At 29.7% G+C, this 26,094-nt stretch overlaps 2 protein-coding genes across 2 annotated transcripts in view; one reads left to right on the forward strand and one right to left on the reverse strand.

Moving 5' to 3' along the window:
* LOC119680312 overlaps window positions 1-732 on the reverse strand; it is a 12,854-nt gene extending 12,122 nt beyond the window's left edge. Inside the window, exons 1-2 of the mRNA XM_038093074.1 lie at window positions 572-732; window positions 1-505 (exon numbers count right to left, since the gene is read on the reverse strand). Coding sequence (XP_037949002.1) covers window positions 1-500 — 500 coding nt within the window. The 5' untranslated portion in view covers window positions 501-505; window positions 572-732. The remainder of the gene's footprint in view (window positions 506-571) is intronic.
* LOC119680311 (neuroligin-3-like) overlaps window positions 1-26,094 on the forward strand; it is a gene marked incomplete at its 3' end in the record, with an annotated part of 61,502 nt that overhangs the window by 30,291 nt on the left and 5,117 nt on the right. The window contains 4 exon segments of the mRNA XM_038093071.1: window positions 16,351-16,548; window positions 16,718-16,870; window positions 16,941-17,129; window positions 17,195-17,351. Coding sequence (XP_037948999.1) covers window positions 16,351-16,548; window positions 16,718-16,870; window positions 16,941-17,129; window positions 17,195-17,351 — 697 coding nt within the window.

A 26,094-nucleotide genomic window follows, 5' to 3' on the forward strand; every position in this document is an offset into this window, starting at 1 on the left:
GGTTCAATCACATTACCCAATTCCATTTGATTTTCTTCAACATCTTCCTCTGGGACGGCTCTAATTTGTTCGTATTGTGGCCGTTCGTTGGCAACATATTCTATTCCTTGCGATCTGCGAGCATTTCTACGATATGGATGCGAACGATGTTGCCGAGTGCTGCGTGAACGTCTGGTACTTTGTAATACTTCCGAATAAGTTACGATGGGAAAAGGGCCAGAAATATTGTTGGAACGATCAAAATCAGATTGTGATTCAGCCTCTGGTACTCTTACAATACCATTGATTTGGCTGTTACCGAGCACTCTTGGAATCTGATCTACACTTACTATATCCATGGAATAGTTGTTGCCCATGACTTCATTTATAACAACGTATCTAGCTCCCTGACTTGTTGTTGAAGAACGGCTACGATTTAAATTTAGATTGGGGTTGTCTTCACCAGTGTTATAAATATTAATATCTCCGTTGGAGGAATAAAAGAACCCATGAGAACACATACTTGCTGTTTAAATATGAAATTAATATTAACACACGACACGTTATATCGAAACAATTATTTCTTACCCACCAATGTAGAAACGAAATACAAAATAAACTAAAAATAAAATTAGACTGATTTTTTAATTTTTTCCTGTTTTCCAATATTTTAAATAATTTATTTCAGAAGCGTATCCCCAATAAACAATTACTTTCAGTATCTAAACGAACTGACAACTGAAAATTATATAACTTTACTTTTTCTAGTTAAAAATTTTTATAAATTGTCATTATTTAAAAAAATTTATAACTTAAAAATCGAAACTTAATAGGCTTGGATATATAGGAAAAGTATTGAGAATATTCGAAAGGAGCTAAACTGATTTAACATATATGGGCAGCTTTTTTTTTAATTCTAAAAATTTTATACTCTCTTCAGAGTATATCTATGTGAAGTATGTTCTAAAGTTCATCTTTGTATTGGGTACCTTCAACTTCAAGTGTTTGTTAATAATAATATAAAATTCTGTTTAAAAGAAAATTTGTTCCAAAGAATAAATCATTTTTTTTTAATTTCATTGTTTATTATGGGACCATTACGATGAATAGAAACAGATCAACTGCATATGAGTGCAATTGGCTCTTCAAGATGTGGGTAAAAACTTTTCGAATGACTTCTACATACTCATAACACTTTTGTTGTACTGAAAATGCACTTTTCCGCTGCCAAGTTAGGTAACCTCTAGATAATTGTTAATATGAGATATTAAGCCAAAGACCGCCAAAGTGTCAATGGATAAAATCTATTTATGATCGCCAGTCGAATTGTGTGGAATAAATTGTGGACATATATATTGGTAACAATATATTCGATCGAAATACAATGTTATCTTTATACACTAAAATCAATTCCATAAACTTGAATGAACATTTTTGACTTATGTTTGATGAACTCACGTATAATTTTGTGGAATCTGCGGTGACTATGTATTTCGCGTTAATCAATCAAAATATTTCAATAAAAATTTTACAAAGATCGAAACAAAAATATTAGCTCTGTTTGACTCTGATTTTATAATGATAACATTAAGATCCTCTCCCTTTAACAAAAACAACTCCACTTTTGTTCGTTGTTCATGTAAGCATTCTGAAATATTATATCTTTAAGTTTTTTGCCTGTATTTACAACCGGAAATAATTACTCCCTTTCAATGTGACATTGTTTTGAATGTGTGTCCATATTTTATTCTTATTTAACTATTAATTTTTCTAAATAAATTTAGTTTTCTTAAAAAATTTTTATTATATCTGCCAGACCAGCTATAAAATTGATTGAACATATTGAGTAAAGTTTGCTTGTGACTGCAGTTTCGATTTAGAGATGATGAAATATATGATGATGAAGTATATTTTATTTCAGTATAATATGCAAAATCTACTTTCCATTCTTAACTTTGCAAAATAGACTATGCATATACTATTATATGTATAGTATACTATTATACTATGCATAATATACTCTTAACTATTGCTTTATATTTGATTATAGATACCATATTAAAATAATTAATCTCATCTCTCAAAAGTTCTGGTATAATTCCATATCCGTGTAATAAAATAATTTGTTAATTTAAGATCTGCAACCGTACCATACCTTGGTACTTTGTTATTTTCAACTCTTGTAATTGCATAGCAGATATCGTACACGTCTGGCATTAGATCCTTATAATGAGAGGATTAATTGGAGATATCGAATGCTGTTGTTACTAAAGTTTTGTTGTTGTATTCTTGTACTCAAGAAAATTTTTTATTCCGTCATGAAAATAAAATTTCAACTTATTTACCGTAAACTTTTACAAAAGTTAAGCCAGAGCCAGGAATCGTGTACACGATTTTTTAATTATATACAGAATATTCTGACTACATTTCTAGCAAAATGTATATCCCATTCTGTAACTATTCTGTAGATATATTAGCAATTATTTCCTGCTTAATTAAGTTGCTCTTCATCATTATTTAATATACATTCTCGGAGTCTTGTTTGTGTTTTTCTATAGATCAACTTTTTCTAAACTGCATTTATGCAGCTCTGGTACAATCAACCCCTGGTTTGTCTTCCCATTCTTTGTTTTAGCTTATAAATTGTTTAAAGTACAACAGAAGAGCTTAAATATTTGAGGGTTTAAGTAACTTTGAAATAAAATTAAATTTAAAAAAATTTTTACTAAACCACTAATTGTACGCAAATTTGGCGATAACTAAGCCAAGCTGCAATTAAAATGTTTAACCGAAAAACCAGAAATGGCTTAATCCAAATCCTTGGGTACGAAAAACATATATGACAAACATAGAGCGATGCACTAATATAGACGCTCCCGTGCCAATGCACATCGCATTAATGACATTGCAGCGAACTAGAAGTTTTGCTAAAGCAATTAAAGTAATTACCCAAGCGATCAATGTACACTGAACAAATACGTACATGCGTAATCGTGCCTATACATGTATTTGCTTGTTAGATATACTATATACAAAAAAAAATTTAAATATCCTGGTACAACCATACCTACAGAGTTAGCTGCCTAGATAGTTGGAGTTCATATAAATGCAGTGAATTTGTGTTGAATGATAAAATGCAAACAACTTTTAGCAAGTGATAAACATACACATTAGATACATTTATGTACGATCCTGTTGTTGCAGTTGTGCTTTGCGCTCCATGCACCCAAAAAGGATTCAATGGCTTTAGTCAATTTTCTGAAAATTGCTCGTTTCACAAACTAATAGCTTGTGCATCCATAAGAATTTTTCGCATAATTTTCTCTGCTCGAAATACTCGTATGTAATTTTGTGTTAAATATAATAAATATACTATTTACATATTTATTGCCAGCACTGCAGCTAGTTAACTTTGCGAGTTACACACTCCAACATACACGAATAGATACAATTTTTATGTATATTTCGTTTTAATAAAATATAAATAAACATAACTAAACTCAGTTGAGCAGAATCAAGCTGTGTGTAATAATATAGGACAGAGAAGCACGGAGTGGAGTGCAGTCATCAGGATTTTCACATCATATAAAATGTTTACATATGCAAACTTTTAAGCCAAGTAAGCCAACAGTATTAAATATTTAAAATAAATATTTTTAGTTATTAAATGAGTAAAAATAAATATTAAAATATTTTTGCTCCTACAACACATGTTCCTTTATTAAATTGTTTGCTATAAAGTATTTAAAGTATTTTTATGAAAGTTTTAGTTGACAGTGAGTATATATAATTAGTTTAATTGAATTTTATGTGTACATAAATTATTCTAAAAATACTTGGCAAATTGTTTCAAAGTATTTGTTTTAATATAGTAGAGTAGTGATATAAAATTTCTTATTTTTTTCTACGATCATACTATTGAAATCACATATTCGTGGTCTTTATATAGGTCCGTCTGGCCCTGTACTAGCAATGAATTTGTTATTATGACCATTTGAATCACTTTAAAATTCAAATATTACTTCATTTGCTTCTAACTAATTTGTTGTTTGTAAATTATTCAGAGTTATCTGTCAGTTAAAGTAATAAACATATTTGCAAAAAGTTGTGATTAATTCAAAAATAGACTTTATTTACTGTTTCTTACTTCTGATAACCAGGAAGAGTTACCTTTATTGCTTTCAGGTTGACCCTGCAGAAATAATAATATCATTTTTTTTTCTTGGAAAAATCTAATCTTTGGAAAATGCAAGGTTTGAACATCCAAATATAGTTTTGAATAATAAGTTCCATTACCTTAATATTGTTTTACGTTTGGCGTTCTTTATTAAACTCATTTAACAATACACAACAATAGTGCCAACTTAATAAACTTAACTACAGTGTGTACTTTGAATTATTAAATATGAAATACATAGTGTGTTTATATACAACACCCTCTAACAGAGTGTTTATACAACAAAGATTTAGACTGGAACGACTGAATAGATTTCTTTCACAATTAACTGCATCCCTCAGCATTGACTAATTTTTACGAACTTATCTTTGAAAACAATCAGTGTGTTTGTAGGTTAAGTTAATCTTAGAGTGCGGGTATTGATGCAAACACCAATACCAATAGCCGGAGGTAATTATTGCACACTGTGATGCCTCAAAATTAGCCAGGAGACGAACTATGCTAACTATTGGTTACAAGCTTAACTCCATGCTATATCTTTGTTAAACTATTTGTTAAGGAACCCCGACAAGTCTACTTTAATGAACTCTGCCAATACAGTGAAGAAACCGTTTCTTAGACATTGGATTTGTCTCGGAGGAAGATATAGAAAATTATTAATAGTTTTCATCTACTTGTGGCAAGTACTGCATTTTCCGCTTGTTGGAATGTGTCAAAGTTTAAGCTTTGGTGCAATAGTGTAGTTGACCATTAATATCCCAATAAGCATACGACCTGAATATTTGATAAATTATGATAACTCCAATATAAATTTTGTTTTTGTTATATTACCGAAATTGGAAATTGGAAATTTTAAATGATTTTGACCATTCTAGTCTATTACACTTTAGAAACATTGCAGCAACCTCACAGTCTACGTAAGAACTACATTTTTTTTTCATCATCCATAGTCCGAAATAATTCATGTGTCGAGGTCTATGTTAAGGTATCGGTCTTATTTATATCCATTTCGGAGAGTCTCATCTATTAGTTCATTTTGTACGACATATCTATAACTAGAGACCCAAAAAATATTTTTCAGTGCGGTACGATATTTCATTACAATCCCTGATTTAACCATGCTGTATTCAATTCATTTCATTGCTTCTAGACTATCTATAATAGTTGTAACATTCGTAGGTTGACGGGCACTAGTTTGTAAAAACTTGAGTACTTTTTTAAGTGCGTATATCTAAGTTCACAATTATACCCCATAACAATATGTGAAACGATATGATGCTGTCGTGCCGCTTTTTTCCTTTAAGCCACCTTTATATATGACAACTTCGAACTGTGACAGGCACACAGTTGCGACATCCATCCCTGGTTAACTATCCCTGATTAAATAAAGATTTGGAACTTTAGTTTCAAGACCTGGATAGATATCATTTATTCTGTAGCTGATCCCAAATGAGCTTGGATTAAACTTCCATCCTTTTTATTTTTATTCCCAAATAACGTACTAGCACCTTGTCGGTATTCAAACATTAGACTCTCGTAATCTGAAAGCACAATTGGCGGCAATGTATATGTTTCGAACTGATGTCAAGTATTAAGTTTTGTGATAAAATTGCATTTGCAAAACTATATAAACAAATTAAATGATTTTCCTTTCATAAATTATTATTGTTATTTAGGTATTCATTTGATGATACTGCATTCATTACAAAATAAACACTCACAAAAACCTTTTAATTAAATTTTAACGAATTTCTAACATTAAAATTGGTACATTTTCGCGCCATTGTCAGGTAATGGGTTAACATATATTATATGTATATGTTTATTAAAACAAACAAAAGTCAAACTAATTGTTACAGAACCAAGGATGTCAAAAAAAAAGAAAATAATAATATCACAAAAAAAAAACTCGAAAAATCCGAAAATGGTCACATATAATTTTGTAAAAACTGTTTGTATGTAACATCAGTAAAGCTATTTCCCATGTCATATTTATTGTTTTATATTGCGATTTGAAAAATAGTTAATTTAATTGAATTTCAAAATCCGTTTTGATAAAATAAACTAAATTCTTAATATAAAATATCGTTTCCAATAGAGAGGTATTTCGTATAGTATTAAAGCACAACAACAAAAATTAATTTTATATATTTTTAATTAATTGAAATTTTGACTGACCATACAGCTGTTTCAAGTACTGCCAAATACCCATCATCAGTGATCTTGGAATTAAATCTTGTATTTAATAATTCGTAAATAATTTTTTGAGAATGCAAGTACCAAGAGTTGAACTTGTACCCTTCAATATTTAAAGCTCATAATCAGCGTTCAATAGCCAACTGATCCAAAGCCGTACTTGACTTGTATGCTCGCATTTTGGAGTTTTGTTAATTTGCTGTGATAGTTCATTAACAAATTAACTTGCTGTGGTTTATTAGAACAAAATCATAAAACATCTGCAAAATAATTAAATTAATTAATTTTATTTATATGTTTAATTGCTAAATTTCAGTGTTATTCTTTTGTAGAGGCATTATTTATTGCATGATTTTGTTTAATTTGTATATTTATTTGAATAGTTAATACAAAATCAATAATTGAATTTAAATTTAATTTCGGTTCTGTTGATAGAGGAAAACTAATGTCTAACATAGTGAGAAATTTACTTTATTCCTATTTGTTAATACTTACTTATGTGCTGCTTGTTTATCCAAAGAACGTTTCTTTGTTGTTTACATTTACTACATAAGAAACACTTTAAGTTCCTTCTTTATGTGCACAGATTCAACCCATTAGAATTGGGACAGTTTGTTTATATGTTGCTTGCAATATTTTAAATAATTTTTCTCTTAAAAAGAGAAATATATCTTTCTCTTATGGAACCTTATACATCTCAAAATATTTTTCGACTTTAAGAAGGTTCCTTTTTTTTATTTTCATATGAGTATTTCAAAACATGGTTTAGTTTTTGATGGTTTGGTGTTGAATTTTATTTCAATCTCTTCAGAAATAATATAATATTAATCAAGACAATTTTTCGAAGGGAAGTTCCAATAACCCGAAAAGGTCTTTTAATATAGTGTGACTTGGTTTGCATATTTTTTGCTAAACCATTCTTTCCATTTAATATAAGTATAAGCCATCAAATTTTATGATGCAACCTTAAGACCATTAATAGTAAAATATAATCAATTTAACCCTTACCGATCTAACAAGTTAAAACTCGCTTGTTGGAATACATCAGTGCCTTAATTTTGAAGAGACGAATTTTCGAATAATCACGGCATTACATCAAACAGTTTGATATAATTTAAAATGCGATATTTGATTTTATAAATTTTAATTATTGTTTAAGATTTAACTCTCAAACTTTAAGAAAATTTTTGACAATTCAAATTATCATCAATCAGTGCTTCCATGAAGGTGAAGCCTGTTCAACATCGAAATTATTGAAATGCAATTCGCAAACTAAATTTGCCACTGGCAAATTATTTTCAAGTATAGTATTATTTATAGTATTATTTTTGTTACCATATTTTTTATTAAAGTTGATGGTAAAATATATAATAGAACGAAAACGTCGATTTTACTCTTCTATTTATAATATATTTCCTCAAAGAAAAATTATTCCAAAAAATAGAACAAACTTTTAAAATAGCCAAATCATACTATTTTGGTTAACTACATACACAATGGTAATAGATAATTGGTTAAGGAAAAACACATTATTTCTTACAAAACAAATTTACTTTATTCTATGAACTGTCTGTATAATGTTGTGGTCTCTTCAGAAATGAAATAATTGTTGTTGTTTTAAATGTCAATTAGAAATTTGACAATGACACCAACAGAAATTTCGATTTCCTCGTGGCTTTCTATTTCTCATCACGTTGCTAAAAACCGTATTGCTCAGAATTTGTGCCTTTTAGGAGCAAATATGCATATTTGTATAAGATATGCTCTTATATGCATGGAAAAAATATTACCTTTTACTTCAGCCTCAACCCAAAAATATCAAAACAGAACTAACGGTATGAAATTCACAATTTTGGACATTTTACATAACATATGTTATCTTCATGGTCATGACAGGTAGGAGCACAATACTAGGTAGGAGCAATATGACCGTTAGTCATATGAATGACTACATAGCATAGTTATACCATCAATATTAAAAAGTGACTTTCTGCATGGTTATTTCAAATTTTTTCATAGACTGTTGAAATCATAAATTCTAGTGATATACGTATCATCCAAGACTTAAGTTATATTTCTACATTTTGTTTCCTGTTCTTTGATGTTGTCGTTCAGTTTTTATAAAAGGAATAAACATTTTTCTAATATTAAATAGTGATGATTTTTTCAAAATTCTTTTGAGGATATCATAAAAAAGTTTTAAAGAATAAATCCGCATTAAAGATTCTTCAAACCTTAAAAAATTATAATTTTTTTAAAATTCTTTTACTAATTCCATAAAAAAATGTTTAAATATGCAATTTTTCTGCGGGTGTAACACCTCAATTATTGTCTAAGTGGTCATAACTTATGCATTGATTCACTGTATATCAAATATGATTCCGAGAGAGGAAGAATTGATTAATCAAATTCGACCCAAATTATGAAGTCAATGCATCACACATGTGCTTATCATCGATGTGAATCGAGCTTGTTCGCAGATGTGGTGCATATGTTAACTGCAGTTATCCGACTAAATCCATGTCAATTACCTTTGATTTGTGCTCGTGCGACTGAGTATGTAGCCTAATGCACGTTTTATTTGCCAGTTGGTTTATTAATTGAACCATGAAGTTGACTTGCGGTTATGAGAGGAATAAGCATTTTTACACATATTCCAGCTTATATCTGCAGCTATCAATTTCCGTTTGCAATACGCCAATTTCACTGCACTAACATCAATAAAATACTCACACAAACGCATAAATGACGGATGTGGTATACGAATGAGTGTGTATGTCACAGTACACAAGCGACAGTTAAATGCACTTGAGCAGCGTGAATTGCATATTTGCGTTAAAATGGTGTCTGTCCTTACATTTTCTTGTTTCCGTTTCCGAGGAGATTGCGTAACGTTGCCATAACGTCGCTTAGCCACAAAAAGTCGTTTGTTTGGTGTCACTCAGTCTCTTTTCATTAAAACGCAAATTGTACTTAGCCACAAACAAACAAACAACAAACAACAAACAAACAAACAGACAGACAAACTATCAAGCCAGGATATACAATTACAGAAGTAGACAAATAGATAAACACACATACACACACAAACAGAAATATTGTCGCATTTCGCCATTCTCGCATATGAAGGTAAATAAATATCGACTCACTCACACTCATACTTACACACATACATGCATACTTTGTAAGCACAGCATATATTAGAAGCATAAGCTGCTTGTGTGCAAGTTTCTGCACATTTAATTGTTTTGTTCCTTCGTGCATACTTGCATAGTCCTTCGTGGTGTTTGCATTTGAATAGGCGTATGTTTGCACTTGGCTCCGTGCGTGTGTGTGTGTGTGTTTGTGTATGTTTGTTATTTGTATATGTGCTTTGGTTTCTTGTCGACGTCCTTTAAAAAAGTTATTAATTTTAAGTTTCTGAATTCCAAACAAACGATTTTATTGTCTGCATGCGAAATAAAAATCTTTAACCGGAGACTTGCTTCGCTTGCCAGTAGGATTGTGCACTTAAACTGTAAATAAGACCGATTTTATTTTCGATTCAAAAAGGATTTTTACATTTAATATTTTTTTTTATATTTTTTTTATTCCATCACAAATTTCCAGTTTTAAACTTTGTTTGCAAATAATTTAATGAATTTTATGTTGCAAGTTTTGCTTGCCAGAATGCCAGGAGCATTTATTTGCATGTATTCCTTTGGCAATATGTAGAAGTGTGTTCGGAAGTGCTAGAATATGTTTGAATATACAAGAATATGCTAATAGAGTGCATTAAATATTTATGGAAAAAAAAACAGTGATAGGAAAATTCTAAAGGAAATAAAGGTAAAAAATTTTCTCAGAATTTATTTTCAGGAAATTTAATAAAATTGCTTGAATATGTTTAGTTGGAAACTCTTTTGGAAAAAATGCATTTAAAGGAGCCAAAAATTTATGCAAAATGAAAATACATAGTAAAAATTTTAATAATTGCCCTATGTAGACGTTGTGGGTTTTCTTTACCCGAAAACGTATTTTAAATAAGATCATACATTCTGATTTACATAAAAATAGCCGCAATTTTTTCTTTAAGAGTAGAATGAAAATACTCCCAACTTACGAAAGAACGCGTGTAAAGCATCAACAATGTTCTTAAAATCTTCAAAATTAGGTTTTATTCGCAAAACTGTTTACGTCTTAAGTTTTAGTATAGCCAAATTCAAATAAATAAATTAATTTATGTATATTGTTTTCTTTTATTTAAATTAATTAATTTTGAGCGTTTAAAAATTTTATATTTCGCAACACAACAGAAAACATATATCAAAAACAATCATTTAACATATATCTAGTGATGCAAATTTGTTTCAACCAGACTTGATATTGTTTTTTTTAAAACTTTGAAGGAAAGTGTTACGCTTATTATTAATTGTTAAAATTAAGGCATCGCTTGAATGCCGTTTGTCAATAACTTAAATAATTATACTGTATTGTTTACTTTTGATTTTATTTTATTATAATTTAAAAATTTTCTTCTAATATTCTCTGCCTGTAACTCAATGCAACTTTAACAAAGCCAAACAGTGCAGTCCAATGTTTACCATTTTATGCTTTTAGTATTACTTTTTCTGTATTCTTTCAGAATACAGAATTTCTTTCAGAGTTGGACGTAGCTTAATAAAGTGTATTATGTCTTCTGGTTTCTTGAGATTATATAATGACCAAAATTTGAATCTATAATTTAATTTAACCAACTCACTTTGAGTTTCAAAAATCTGGATAATTGTTTAATACTACAATCCTTGTTCAAATAATTCCGGTCACATAACTTATATTTCAAACATCTGAGCGCTCATATATAATTACTTGCTCTTACTACCATTGTAAATTTTTCTCTTTTATACACCATAATTTTTACCACTATACTTTGCAGGTTTATCCCCACTATACTATCGCTATATTTCTTTATTTTTGAGAAACAACTCTTTATTATATACGAGGGCGGTTTGATACATCAGTGACTTTTTGAATTTCCCGCGCAGTTACTCCAAATACAACAGTGCTGCCGTCAGCTGTAATATACCGGTGCGCAACTTTCTAATTTTGAGAAAAATACGTCGTTAACTTGGTGTTTGACAGCCGTTCAAAGCAGACAACCTCGTGAATTTTTACGAAAATGGAAAAAAGTGAATTTCGTGTGCTGATTAAGCATTCGTGGGCAAAACGAACTGCTACCCCATCCAGCATATTCTCCAGATTTAGCACCTGCGACTATTTTCTGTTTCCAAACCTAAAGAAATGGCTGGGCGGTAAGATATTTGAGTGGAATAAAGAAGTCATTACCGAAACAAACGCGTATTTTGGGAGGTTTTAGAAAACCCATTATTTGGAGGGAATAAGAAAATTAGAAAAACGCTGGACTAAATGTATCGAGCTAAGAGGTCATTATGTAGAAAAATAAAATGTTTATTTGCCGAAAAAAAATTTGTTTTATTCAAAAAGTCACCGACTTATCAAAGCGCCCTCGTATATTTGCCAAAGTTTGCTGCTTTTCCCGAAATCCGTCTCCATATTTAAGAGGTAACAAGAGTCTATAGTCACTCAGAGCCATTATATGATTTATATATTTCAAATGTAATTTTAGAGTTTCAATATATAAGATTGATAGTTTCTAGGTGTAGCATATAGTTAAGAGTACTTTAAGCGTAGCGTTTCTACTTCATTAAGTTCGTCTATTTCTATTCTTGAAACTTTACGGAAAATTACTTTCATTTCGTTTTTTAATTCACATAGGCTTTTGACTCGTTCATTGAATTTGAATTGAATTAAGATTGAATTATATGTGACCCAAATCCCTAAATATTTTTATACCTTTACTAAAACTAAAGCTTCACTTTTTAAGTTGCATGTGGCATTCTTCTTCTGCCTCCTGTAATTCTTTTCTAATATCATAAGTTTGGACTTGAAGTATTTGTACTAACTTTTCAATATCATCATAGTTTTCATTGCTATATGTGGGTCAGCCATAAGTACTATATCATCTGCATACACAAGTATCTTGTGTTTTAATAATCTGTGAACAGCGCAAAAAGTAATGGAAACAACACGAAAATTTGTATTACTTTTAATCCATTAAAAACAAGTTAGAAAGGTTGTTTGCATTCCATATCGGTGCCGTTACATTACAATACATTGTTCTAAGTTTTTTTAGCATTTTCGTGGTTACTCCATAATTACTTACCATCTAATTCATTAAAAGTTATAGAAGATTTATAACACTGTTTTTCAAAAATATTATTCATAAATATTATATACCAGTATTATAAAGGATTTTTAAAACTCTATTCATAAATGTTTCCTAAAGTTAAAATAAACTTTATGCTGTTAAAAAATGTCAAAATTAATAATGGTTTTATAGCTTCTATACCGATATTATAAGCAAAATTTTTGATTGTGTAATTAACATTTGGTGTATAGTTATCAAAGGTTTATAAAACGTTTATAAATAGGGTGCAGTAAAATGTGTTTATAAAGTTAAAATACGTTTTAACTAAAGTGCATTTAAAAAGCATTATAAGAAATTTTTATGAATTAGACTGTTAATTTATAAAACACTAATTCTCAGTCAATAAAATACAATACGGCTTTAAAATCTATATAAAATATATATAATTTTCCTATTTTCGACGTATAATTTAACAATATTTGTCATAAAGAAAACACTATCTGCAGACCAATAGCCCGCTTGGTATTCAGTTAATAGTTTTAATATTTGACTAGAATGCCAGAATTAAGTTCCACAGACTTACTAAAGTCCTTACGTACTCGTTTCACAAATACTGAAGTGCTAAGTGAAATTTTTTTTTGACCATAACCGTCACTATGAAGCTTCGCTTCTTATTTTGTTCAACAATTCTGTTGTGTTCTATGCGATCCACAACTCTATCTTTCTTTAATTGTTAGACTTCCATCTGAATTCTGTGCCATTCAAACTACAATTATTTAATTTAAATCATTTATTTTTTCATGTCCTCAATGTCTGCTTTTGATGTCAGCCGTTGCTATTTTTTTTTTTGACATTATTCTTACTGTCTTGGATTATTCCTGAAATGTCTTGCAACGAAACGTCAGGGGATGTTTCTGACAGTTTTCCTTTTGCAAATTGAGATATAGGACGAAAAATAATCAGTGATGTTCTTTCCACTTCGATTTATTTATTTAAATTTTTAAGGAAACTATATAGAAATATATTTTATAATATAATTTTCAATGCTTCTGTTATTCCTGTAGCAGTGGCACTAATCAATAAATTAATTGACGTAAGTATTAACATTGCTATTAGTTTATATAATTTCATACATATATTATTTTTCTTATTTGTTTTTTATGCAAATACTCTCGCGCCTTCTTTACTATTTGGTGATCCACTGACCGCACTTTATAATTCAAAGTAATTTAATTTTACAGGTACACGTTAATTTGAGTTTTGGTTGCAATAATTTATTGTCACTTTTAATATTAACTTCAATTTTTATGAAATATTAACTATATTTAAACAATTTTTGCCCAGACCACCTTACTATACATTTCTATCACAAACGGGTTACCAACACTCTTAACACTTTATAGTTTATATTATATTTTATATGTCTGACAGCTCTACGTCAGACATACTTATGAAACTATGTTCTGATGTGGAAACAGCAGATTGCCTCACAAATTAATAAGCAAACTTTTATCATGGCTGGAGAAACTCAATTTTCTTGATACAGATCTTAGTATAAGTTACAATCAGCAAATAACTTAAAGAACAACCTACAAAGATGATAGTGAGAAGGTGCTAGTAACATTGAAAAAACTTAGAAAAAAATAGAACAGGCAAACGTGTATATCAGAAATATATATGAGCAATGAGGAAAGATTACAGAGTAGTTAAAAACAAAAACATTTTAATTTTATTACAAAAACATTTTAATTGTTACATCGCTTAGAGATAGACTAATAAATGTCTAATATCATTCTTTACGACTTGCTGGCCCAACTCTTAACTATTTAGGCTATCTTAGGACGGAAAGGAAACTGAATATTTCGCTGTTTCTTCATGATCGACTTGTAAGCAAGTCAGAAATAACGCAGATTTTTTTAAATATTGTTTTTAAGGTAGAAGCGAAAAACTAAACGTATATATTAAAAAAAAAAGGATATTTCAATTGCATTTGCAATAAAAACTGTACTTCAATTGCATTTCCAATAAAAATAAAAGATATTCTTGGCGTGGGTAACAAAAGTAGCAGTTTGGGGAAAGTCAGATAGAAATTGTTAATGAATATATATATCGCGAGATATAAATTACGTATTAGGTTTCCTACAATAAAAATTGGTCCTCTAAGCGTCCATCAGGTAAAACGTGGGCAAAGTACTTGTCTAATCCTAAAATAACTTTCACAAATAAAATAAAAATTTTCTACACGGCAGCACGTTCAATTGTACTCTATGATGCTTAAACTTGGGGTTACAAACATTATGATCAGAAAATCATAGAAAAACTCTTTAGATTTTTTATTAAAAAAACTCTATTTCCACCTTAGTGGGTAGAAATAAAAATTAATATGCTTCACTTAGGAACGGGCTTATCACCGCAATGTGTAGACACAGAGTAAACACATTTCGCCTATGTAAGAAAAATTCTTGGTCTCCTCTCTACAAGGCTTCCTCGGATACTATCTAAACTAAAAACCAGTATTTGGAAAATGGACTTTAAATTATTACACAATAATATTATACATTTATACAATCGGAGTGAACACGATGCCTAGGTCGAGATCTCATATATGTATCCACAGCAGCAATTTGACATTATGCATAGTTTTTATTACGAAAACGCTCACCATATCGAGCGTTCTTTTTAATTTAAACGCCAGAAAATTTAATATATCTGAACGTGATTGTTCTTTGTGTTATCGTCCTTAAATTGAAAATATATGTCATATTATTTGAGTTCGTACTTAAATTGAAAATATAAATTGAAAATATATGTCAGATTATTTGAGTACGTCCGATTTTCAGGGGAGATATATGTCTTTTTTTTTGTTAAATTACTTCTGTCCGAAGAAGAAGTTAAAGTTTTGTTAAATGGTAGCAATAATAATAGTCTGTACAAATTCATAAAAAGTGTTTTAAGAATTATTAAAAATCTATATGAAGAATAATAATATTAATAATATGCACCACTTTTTGTATGGCAACCTGACACAACAAATATGTTATTGTCAACTTGGATTTTAAGTAAAATTCTATCATTTTTTAGAAGTTCTATACGAATTTCCAAAATTGAATTAAATTTTTTCTGTAGATTGTCTAAATATAACTTAAAATTTAGTCAATATCAAGTTGTGTAATAAATATTTAGTGTTATTAAAGTTGTTCAATACTTGTAAATTCTTCTACTTCTAGCACACAAACTTTATTCAATTTTACAAAAAATCTTTCAGCTTTTCTTACAGTTAGAAATAATACTACATATAAATAATTCAGTAGAGAACTCTCGTCCCAATATTAAAATTCTACTTAAATACTACCCAATAAGCGTATGTCTTTTACAAAGCCCAGTCTGGTATTAGTATTTCATCTCTCTGATAGCACTAGCAAGCATCTTTTTTAATATTGTGTTCATGTCTCAATGCCCAAGCAATTAATTTCTGTCGAAAATTTATCAAAAATGGAAAATTTTCCCACTTCATTAATCCCTCAAAACTAATAATTCAATAAGTTTCCACGTGGTCAAGTACAACTTTTCCTTAATTCATTCTTGCGCTTTTCAATGATTGTCAAAACTTTTTCTCAGTTACTTAATATTGAGTAAAATTTATCAAGCAATCAATCAATCAATTATGTGTAAATATGTGCATAAATATATTTGACAGAATTAATCATATTACCTATCACTATTGCCTTATGTATCTAAAGCAAATGCGCTGCCAATGCCTATCAATAATTTTATTCATATTTGTTCATAGGTACGCCATTGCCATGGCAGGACTTAAAAATAGCACGTCACTTGCCGCCGGTTTGTCCACAAAAACTACCGGATATCAATCCACAGGGTGGTGTTAAAATGGCTAGTGGCCGGTACAGTTATCTACAACGTTTGCTGCCATATCTAAAGACTGAAAGTGAAGATTGCCTCTACTTGAATGTTTACGTGCCACATAATGGTGAGTTCAGCTTGTGCGTGTATAACACTTATGTGACTGAACGGGCAACACATGCCACAAAATTTAGTTAGCAAATCCATGTAATTAGTTTTGCATATGTTTAGGCGTTTAAGCTGGCAGAATGTAATCAATAGACATGAAATGTAATGTGGCATAAAATTAATTTCAGATGGCCTTAGGCAGACACAAGCATATCCTGTGCTTGTTTATGTGCATGGTGAATCGTTTGAATGGAATAGCGGAAATCCGTATGATGGATCTGTGCTAGCCAGCTATGGGGAAGTAATCGTGGTGACAATTAATTACAGATTGGGCGTAATGGGTGAGTAGGTTAAGCTTTTTCTTTTACAAAATGAAATATTTAACTTTGGTGCAATTTGACGGACTTACAGGCTTTCTAAAGCCGAGCACAAATGAAAATTCGGTGGCAAACTTTGGCTTATTGGATCAAGTTGCCGCTTTGCATTGGATTAAGGAAAATATTGCTGTTTTTGGTGGGGATATGGATAGCGTGACTTTAATGGGACACAGCACAGGTGCTGCTTGTGTAAATTACTTAATGGTTTCACCTGTTGCAGCGGGTAAGTTGACTAATTTACATAAAAACGTGAAGTAATGTTTCTATTTTTGCATTTTAAAATTTCAGGGTTATTTCATCGCGCCATACTTATGTCCGGTTCCGCTATGTCTGATTGGGCAGCCAACAACCATTCGCTACAGTTAACTATGCTAATAGCCAACCATCTTAATTGTCCTTTAAACGATGACAATGAGCAGATGTTATCCTGTTTGCGTGAGCAACGGTAAGTAGTGCAAATAACTGTCGCAAAAGTGTGTGCCGAACACTTTGTAGAAAATTCTATGGAGCAAGTAGTGTGCGCACCCTGTACAAACATTTTCGCCCCATAAAAAACTTTTTTATATTCATCTTCAATGCCTTTGGGATGTATAATTTTTTCCTTTCAGTAATTTCTACACTTTTGTGTATGTTGAAACAGCTTTTGTGGTCAATTTTTTCTACTCGGCAGCATTTGTGGCGCGTTGAGGCATTAATGCCCCAAACTTTGTGTTTGTGCATAAGTGCTGGGCCCCAAAATACTGAATTTGCGTCCATAAACAAAAACAAACATAAGCAGAAATACCCACACTCGTCGCTGTCTAATTTAATTTTGCTTTATTGTAATTATTTGACGGCTTAATAATGTAGCTTTAATTGTTTATTAATGAGGTATGAAATTTTAGCTCTTAATCAAATTTACAATATCGCTGACGTGCTGAAGTCCTTATTAAGTGCTGATAAGTTTTTGTGTAAGTTATTTAATTTATTTGTATATTTGAGAGTACTATATATATGCACGATAGTATACCACAATAAATAAACCAGTAAATTGCCTTAGTTATTAAAGCTGCTTAACTATTTGCAGAGAAGTACCTTTACTGAACATGTTTTCACGTATTATTTCACATGAAATGTAATAACGAGAAATGTTTGCATAAATAGCATAGTTAAACAAATTATTATTTTTCACCATTAAGTAACAAAATACCCAATGCTAAATTTTGTTGTCTTCTTTTCATCCAATTTTTTTGTTTGACAAATTTTAAAGCTAGTTTAAGTGATAAATAACCTACCACTGTGTGTATAAGAATAATATCCAACTAACATAACATCACATATATAATTTAGAAAACTCTGTCTCTGCTATATTAGTCTGCAAAGGTGACTGACAGAAATTTACAATTCAATGGATAGCAACACCATTCTACAAATAGAGAATTGTCTCGCATTGTCTTGATGGAGAATGATCTGATGGCAATTGCTTGTTTTCCGCATTTCACTAAAGACTTCCGGTTGGTTGTAGTTAATGGTTGTATACCATACGGAGTTGACTATTTTACGTTCCTGTAATAGTACTCGCATATGTTAGTTACCACATGACCAGTTTTCCCGAAAAAATATGCGACCATTTCTTTGGAAGTGCTTTGAGCGTACTTCGAACAACTTTTGTTGGATTTGATTCATACTCATACGGATACAGGTATATCAATGATTCGTCACCTGTTACAATTTTACTCGTATACGTATTTTGAACCACCGCCATTGTACTTCTTGAGCATTTCTGTGCACCTATCGATACAAGCATCTGTTTGAGATTTTGTCAAATGATGGGTGATGGGATCCAACCGGAACAAACCTTTCTTGCAATATTTTAAATATGATAGTGGAACGGCGGTACTAATGCCTTGGGTTTCGTCAATTTCTCAGTATGTCATGTGACGAACTTATAGTTTTCTTACGTTTATTTTATTTTATCTGGAAAACTCAATATACATGTCACTGTAAATAACAAATACTTATAAAGAAAACTTAGCTACCTTGAAAAATTAGTAATACATTATATTTGGTAAATCTCGCTAAACACAGAGTAGTGCATAGATATGTGGCTTAATCACAATTAGTCGGCTAATTTAGTCGTCAAAACTGAACCTTTATATATCTTAACCAACAGAGACAACTATGTCATTACTAATTTATTTTGTCTAATACATCTAAATATATATATATACCTAAACAGATCTGTGAGAAGAAAAGATCTATTAGCTTTGTATTTACAAATGTCATTTTCGCTATCTATGGAATAGAAGTGTCCTGTTTCTGTTTTATACAAACACTTAATGTTATTTTTTGCTCTTTATACGTAACATAAATCTCTTTATAGCTCACATTACGTTTAAACTGACACCCACTTATTATAATCAATTGCCCAAAAATTAGTTTTTGGAATATATATTCAGTTGTATTAGCCATATTATTATTTTCTGGAATACGTATTAAAATTTAATATACATAAAATATGATTTATTTTCTTTCTTCTGCACTTTATTTTACACTCAACTCCATCAACCTTATTCATGGTTACACGAAGGAGCTAGGTCTTATAACAGTCTGAATTGGATATATAATTTGCTATACGTATGTCCTGAAATCAAAATTATGATATTAGTTAGCATTATGGCCAATTATAACCGGTACAACATGAAGTTCCTAAGCATATATCGAATTGAATATATGGTAGAACCATAAGTATTTTTCCTAGAAGTCAATAGATAGAAAGTACCAAAATTTTCTCTTGGGTACTACAAAGTAAAATTCCGAAACTTATTTGTGTGAATTGTACATTTTATGTATATTTTATAATTAAATCGACCAAGTTCTTGCATAATTTAATGCTTCCATGTACGAAATTCATTGTATTTCAACATATTTTGGATCAAAAAAGGATACAAGTATAGATGCATACTGTTTTTAAATTTATATTTATACTCCATGTATATGTATATAGGAGTATGTAGTACATATATAATCTATTCATTTACTTGTTTTTTTATACATGTCTATGAATTTTAAATTGTGCGTACTTGTGCATGTGTTGATTTAAATGCAGGATTTAGAAAATTTTAAATAATTTATTGTATACGAAATTGACATTTAATGCCTTTCAATGCATATTTCATTCTATATTTTGTTGATTGAATTTATTTGTTATTAGTGCAATTTCTCATTCAAGGATAACGATACATTTTTGTGCATGTGTGTGCTGTTGCAAAAGCAATAATTTATATATAGTATGAATAGAGACATGAGCAAAATATTTGTAAAACTGATAAATATACATGTATTAAATTTTATTGGATATTTTAATTTTAAAATTGAATTCCAAAACCAAATTTTACAATGTCAAGTTTAATAACACCCTAGCCTATATTATTGCTTTACTTTAAATTGTTTCATATTTTAGGTATAGACACTAAGTTAATACTAAAGGTCAATTTAATGCCTTCTATAGTATAACAAATTGATGTCGATTTTTTCTGTGTTTTTGAGAGTAATAGATATCGAAAGTCTGTATTTTTGACATAAAAAGTAAAAATTTCTTTATGCATAAAAGGTTTCCATCAATAAACTACATTCTATTAACATTGTGATTGGAATTCAATAAATTTGAGTTGAAAGTGATGTCTAAATGCATGAAAATTTATGTATAAATATGCTGATATATGCAATTAGTTCATTCATATAAATCTCATTTTCCATTTATTCACAAGATGCAGCTATTAAGAGTCCTAGGGCTCTAATTCTCTGTGTTATTATTTAATAGTATTTGCACTGTAACTTCGATAATAAGGAACAAAGGATTAAAATCTGTTACTGTTGATTGGTACAAGCAACAAAAGTATTTCATTGAACTAAATAGTTATTTGTTCATACTTTCTTGCATAGGTTTGAATGTATTTCTCATAAATCACATAAGGCACTCATGCCTATTATGCTCAGAAAGCAGTTGCTACCAAGCTTTTGAGCTCCATAACTGCACTTAAATAATGGATTGTGGTCTTCGGACCTGAATTCCACTTTAGCTTTTGATGTTTGCATTTAAAGGATTTAATTTTAATTAGCACAGCAGTAAGGAATACTTTGATGTGAATTATTCTCTAATAAACGTACAAAAGCAAATCCGGTTAAAATGCTCTAACAAGAACACTAAGTACACTTCTGTGCAAATAAACGACAACAAAAATTAATAACAAGAACTAAATGTACTATTAATATTATATTAGGACTTTTTGCTATTTTATTATTTTGTGTGTTAACTAAAAGGCATTAAAGAGACTATTATGAATAATAAACTATAATAGTTTTTGTGTATATGAACTTACAAAATATACGTTTTTACTCTTGTTCATTGCTATCCATTTACATTTTTTTTAAACAGGAAATTTGTTATTTAAATTTTTTTTAATAATTTAGTGATTGTTTTATTGGTGATTTAATTAATTATTTTTCTATTAAAGTTATTCATTATTAATTATTTTTTAATATTCATGGGTTTTTTGTTAAATACTATGTTAACTTTTAAATTATAAATACATAATTTAATCTTGTTTGATTTGGTGTTTGAAAATTATAATTTCAATAATTTATTTGTTAAATAAAAAAAAATAATGTTAAATGTTTTGCAATGAGTAAAGCTTAATTAAATATTTTTTAGTAATACAAGTATTTGTTTTTTTGACAGACTTTAGGTAATTTTTTATGATGGTCATCAATAGCACTGAAGATTGTCTACGAAGAAGATTACTTGGGTACACTTTTTTTTAAATAAATTACCTACAATATGAATTTAAAATTAACGTTTTATTTGTTTTTTAAGTACTAAAAAATAATAAAAAGACACTAATTTCGGCAAAAAAAACAAATAGTTACACATGATTCATATGTTTTTTAATAAAAAATTATATTTACTAAAATGGTATTTATTTTAACTATGTCACATTGAAAGCTCTAGTTTTTTTTTAGTAAATTATTTTTATTTATTGCTAAATTCCTATTATCTGAGCAAATAATAAAAATAAAATCCTTGAAAACCATACACAGATACCATATATCTAATATATATGGTACTGCTGACTGGTGATATTTCACTTCTCTGCATAATCTCTTATGGAAAGACATCAACTTTCCTTAAAAAAATATTTGTGTACTTGTCTATTTATTCTAACATACATTATTAATTTCGGTAGATTTGACGTTGTCCTAAATGATTGTGGAAAAATTTTCATTAGAATATCTATTTCAAATTTCCGATCAGTCAGTAACCACAGACTACTCTCATAATGGTTAAACAAAATGTGGACTTAACAATTTACTCAATATAAATAATAATATTGCGAGAAGAAACGTTAATTTCTGACACGATATCTGAATTGTTATTATGAAGGTCAGCTATAACACAGTAACATGTTCAGGTAAACGATTAGGAAATAGATGCCAGTTGACAATATAAGATATAATACTAAAATTTAGTAAACGTTAAAAACGTTTCCAAAAAAAAATTGTTCTAGTAATGTCCCTTTCCTTTTTTAACACAATCATTGGTACTCAATTGCCCACGCAACCTTTCATATTAGAAAATATCTTATATTTGTTCGTAAAAAATTATATACTAATAAAATATATACGAATAGTTATCAGAAACTTCTTAAGATATGTTTTGATAATAATTAATTTCATATGAGAAATGTTTAAAAATGGTTTATTTGTTAAAAGCATATTTTTGTATTAATGAGTGATTGCAGTAATTTCTAAAGAAGACAATTTATATAATTTATATATATCAACTGAAAAGACTGCTGTCATTATTACACAGACTACTTAAAATTTATTTAGTTATCACTACGAAGCTAAGGAAACGATACGCAGATGACAGGGAAACAAAATTATAATTAATTTTTTGTACAAACTGAAAAAACAATTAAATAATTGAATGCAAAAACAACTAAATATTCAATGTGAAAGATATAAGAAATTAAACATAATATTACTTAAAACTCCTAATCGAGTAGAAAATATGAAAAATACAAAAAATTGAACGTAATATTGCTTGAAATTCCTAATCAAGTAGAAAATAATATTTGAATAAAATTACGAATAAGCAACAGTTGTATCTGAGGTATTCCTGAATTGCTCATCAAGCTTAAAGCAGTCGAATTCAAATCTACCAATTTTTCTATCACAACCAATAACTACTACTAAAAAATCACAATGATTGAAATCAAAGGAATTATATGAACTGAAATGAATGGTAAACAATTTTTTGGTAAGGATGATAGAAATGACTGACTACTTAAACAAATCCCACTTACAGGGTTAAAAATCTTTCTAAATGTGCTATTTTAATACATACCAAAGAAAAGTACGAAAAGTACTTAAAATTATAGCAAAAATGAATACTAAACAAAAAAAGTTATGCACCACAAGATTGTACCGATCCTAGCACTAATCCTATTATCCACTGATTATGTTGGGTTTAGAACTTAACATTGATCCGAACAACAAGTACAGAGTTGTTAACACAATTTCGCATGACATGGATAAGAAACAAATCTTAATTGGAATGTAGTTCATTATTGCATTTGATAGTGTATGGTATTAGAAGTATTCCACAACTCAAACCAACCTACTAAGAACCTTCTATTTGCTATTTAAAAGTTAGTTAAGTAATCGAAAAGGGCATGTGAGATATAAAAGCAAAAAGGTCAGAAATTCATTCTGTGAAGGCTAGCATGCTATTCAATGTAGCAATGCTTGTTCTAATTGCTCATTTCAAATATATGGCACATATTCCAACACTAACAACTTATGATGAAGATATTGCAACTTTTTCGGAATGTACAATCCTATTGTGTGCTAATAAACTCATCATAGCAGCAACAAGTGAACTGCAATTTCTTATTGTTATGACAGTATGTGCTGTTTCGATAAGTGAGGAAATGAGGTTAAGGTTGGTAGAACCACCCAAGTTGATTCTACTAGTGGAAAGTATTAGCTACGCAATGTACAATTCAACAACATAATTTCCAAAATTAAGCCACAAGCAAATTTCTAAAATGTAAATAACTCAAATGATATAACGCAAAAAAGAAACGATGTTGAGTTCAGTTTTGGTTAGATTTATTAGTTACTGGAAAAAACAGCAAAAATCTTGAACAATGTAGATTTAGTAATTACTAGGAAAAAGTGCATTAATTTTAACAGATTAAAAACTCTTAACATACAATATGGTCACTGTGCTAATGTTGAGATGAGATATTGATCCCACCTTCCGCCGCAACCCTACCGTTCCTTTATTGAAATATGTGAAACGGCTATAAGTCCAAGAATCAAATAATTTACCGACTTTAAACAAAGACACTCTATATTACTGCGATCGTTGACTAATACATTGGTAATGACGACCTACCACTTAAGCATAACACATATTCAAACATAATAAGCAATTGTAAATCAACCAACTAAAAAGCAGACACGCATATCAATAATGTATTGGCACAAAAATATCATTAAATAAGATTCATTCCAATAAAAAATTAATCTGCCGAAAGCATTTTAAATGTCAAACTTCTTATGCATTTGTTTTAATGTAAAATGAGTTATTTTTAATTAGACTAAGTCAATATAAATTTTAGTTTCCTATATTTATTTTATATTCAGTCAGTCAAACGAATTACCTTATGTCTAAGGACAGTGGTACTAAACTTGGAATGACAAAAGCTACAATAAGTACTGAACCTATCAAAGCACTACTGTTCAATAGCTGTGACCTATTTCCGCATTTAAAACAGAAATTAAATATTTCAAAATAATTATTGATTGGGTTCTGAGTTCAGCACAAAATAGAACGATTCCATGAAGCTTATATTGTTTATTATGTACTAGTTCTACTTATATCATTATCATACAAACTCATTATTGTGTTGAAATTAATCCCTACACCCACAATCCATTCATTATAGAATCATTCCATATAATATTTCCCTTGTTATGACTATTAATTAATAATAAATAACAAAGGTGCTCATCTTAAGCTATTATTACCGTTTTGCTCTGCATTGTGATATCCTCATAAATACTTAAACATATGCCATAAAAACTGAGCAACTCGTATGTGTAGCTTCTACTTTATGTTCATATGTTAATACGTACACATAAATATATTTTTATGGATATAAATATATTCATATATTCGGGCCGATTGTTTCCATTGTAGTTTATTACTATTCAATTCAATTGTATTCGTTGAATACATGATTTTGACTAGTAAAGTTCGACTGCAGAAACTTTTATGTTTATGTTGGCTGTGACTACGATGTACGCATAAAATAAAGGAAGTTTCATGGCATCGAAATAGTTTTCTGATTTTGTTATCTGCAATAAAAGGCAGAGAAAATGGTGGAAAGTAGCTGCCATATGATTTTATGACTTCTATCATAATTTTAAACTAGTAATAATCATCTCGCTGCAGCAATATCAGTCACGACAACAGTGAAATCAACAGAAACAGAAATAGGAGCGGCAACAGCAACAGTCCTGGCAGTACTGGCAGTTTTGGCAACGGCTTGTTGAGCTTTGAAAAGTTTGATTTCTCGAGTAATAAGTTTTGTAATGCAATTTAATATTAGTTAGACAAGTTGATGCGATGTATTTGATTTTATAGGAATACTTTGGTTTAGTTTGTAACTGAAATGTGTTGCTCGCAGTTCGTGTTGCTCCTACTTTATGGCAATTCCTTTCGTGTAGTATATGTGAGACTATGAAATCTCGTCAGCAATACAAACATGAAAATTGAATCTCAAAAGTAAGTGCACAGCAAAACATAAAATATTAAAAGTGTACACCAATAAAAATGGAATCCTTGGAAAAGCCAAAGTCAATAGAGAGGTGCAGATTTGTACGCCTTCCATGCTCAACGTGCAAATGTAGAAGCAGTCACATATGGCTGAACCATTTGAACAGCGCAAAGAGCACAACAATTGTTGCTTCACCACAATTTATTGCATATTTTTATTACTGAAATCAGTGCCTTTACAAAATCCACACTTCCTACCGTAATCATCCTTAATATTTGAGTTTTGCTTATTTTTGTAAATTGTACTTTATCATTTTGTCAGATTTATGCAATTGTGATTTATGACTTTTTGGCAGTT

The sequence above is a fragment of the Teleopsis dalmanni genome, chromosome 2 (genome assembly GCF_002237135.1).
Source record: "Teleopsis dalmanni isolate 2A chromosome 2, ASM223713v2, whole genome shotgun sequence".
NCBI lineage: Eukaryota > Metazoa > Arthropoda > Insecta > Diptera > Diopsidae > Teleopsis > Teleopsis dalmanni.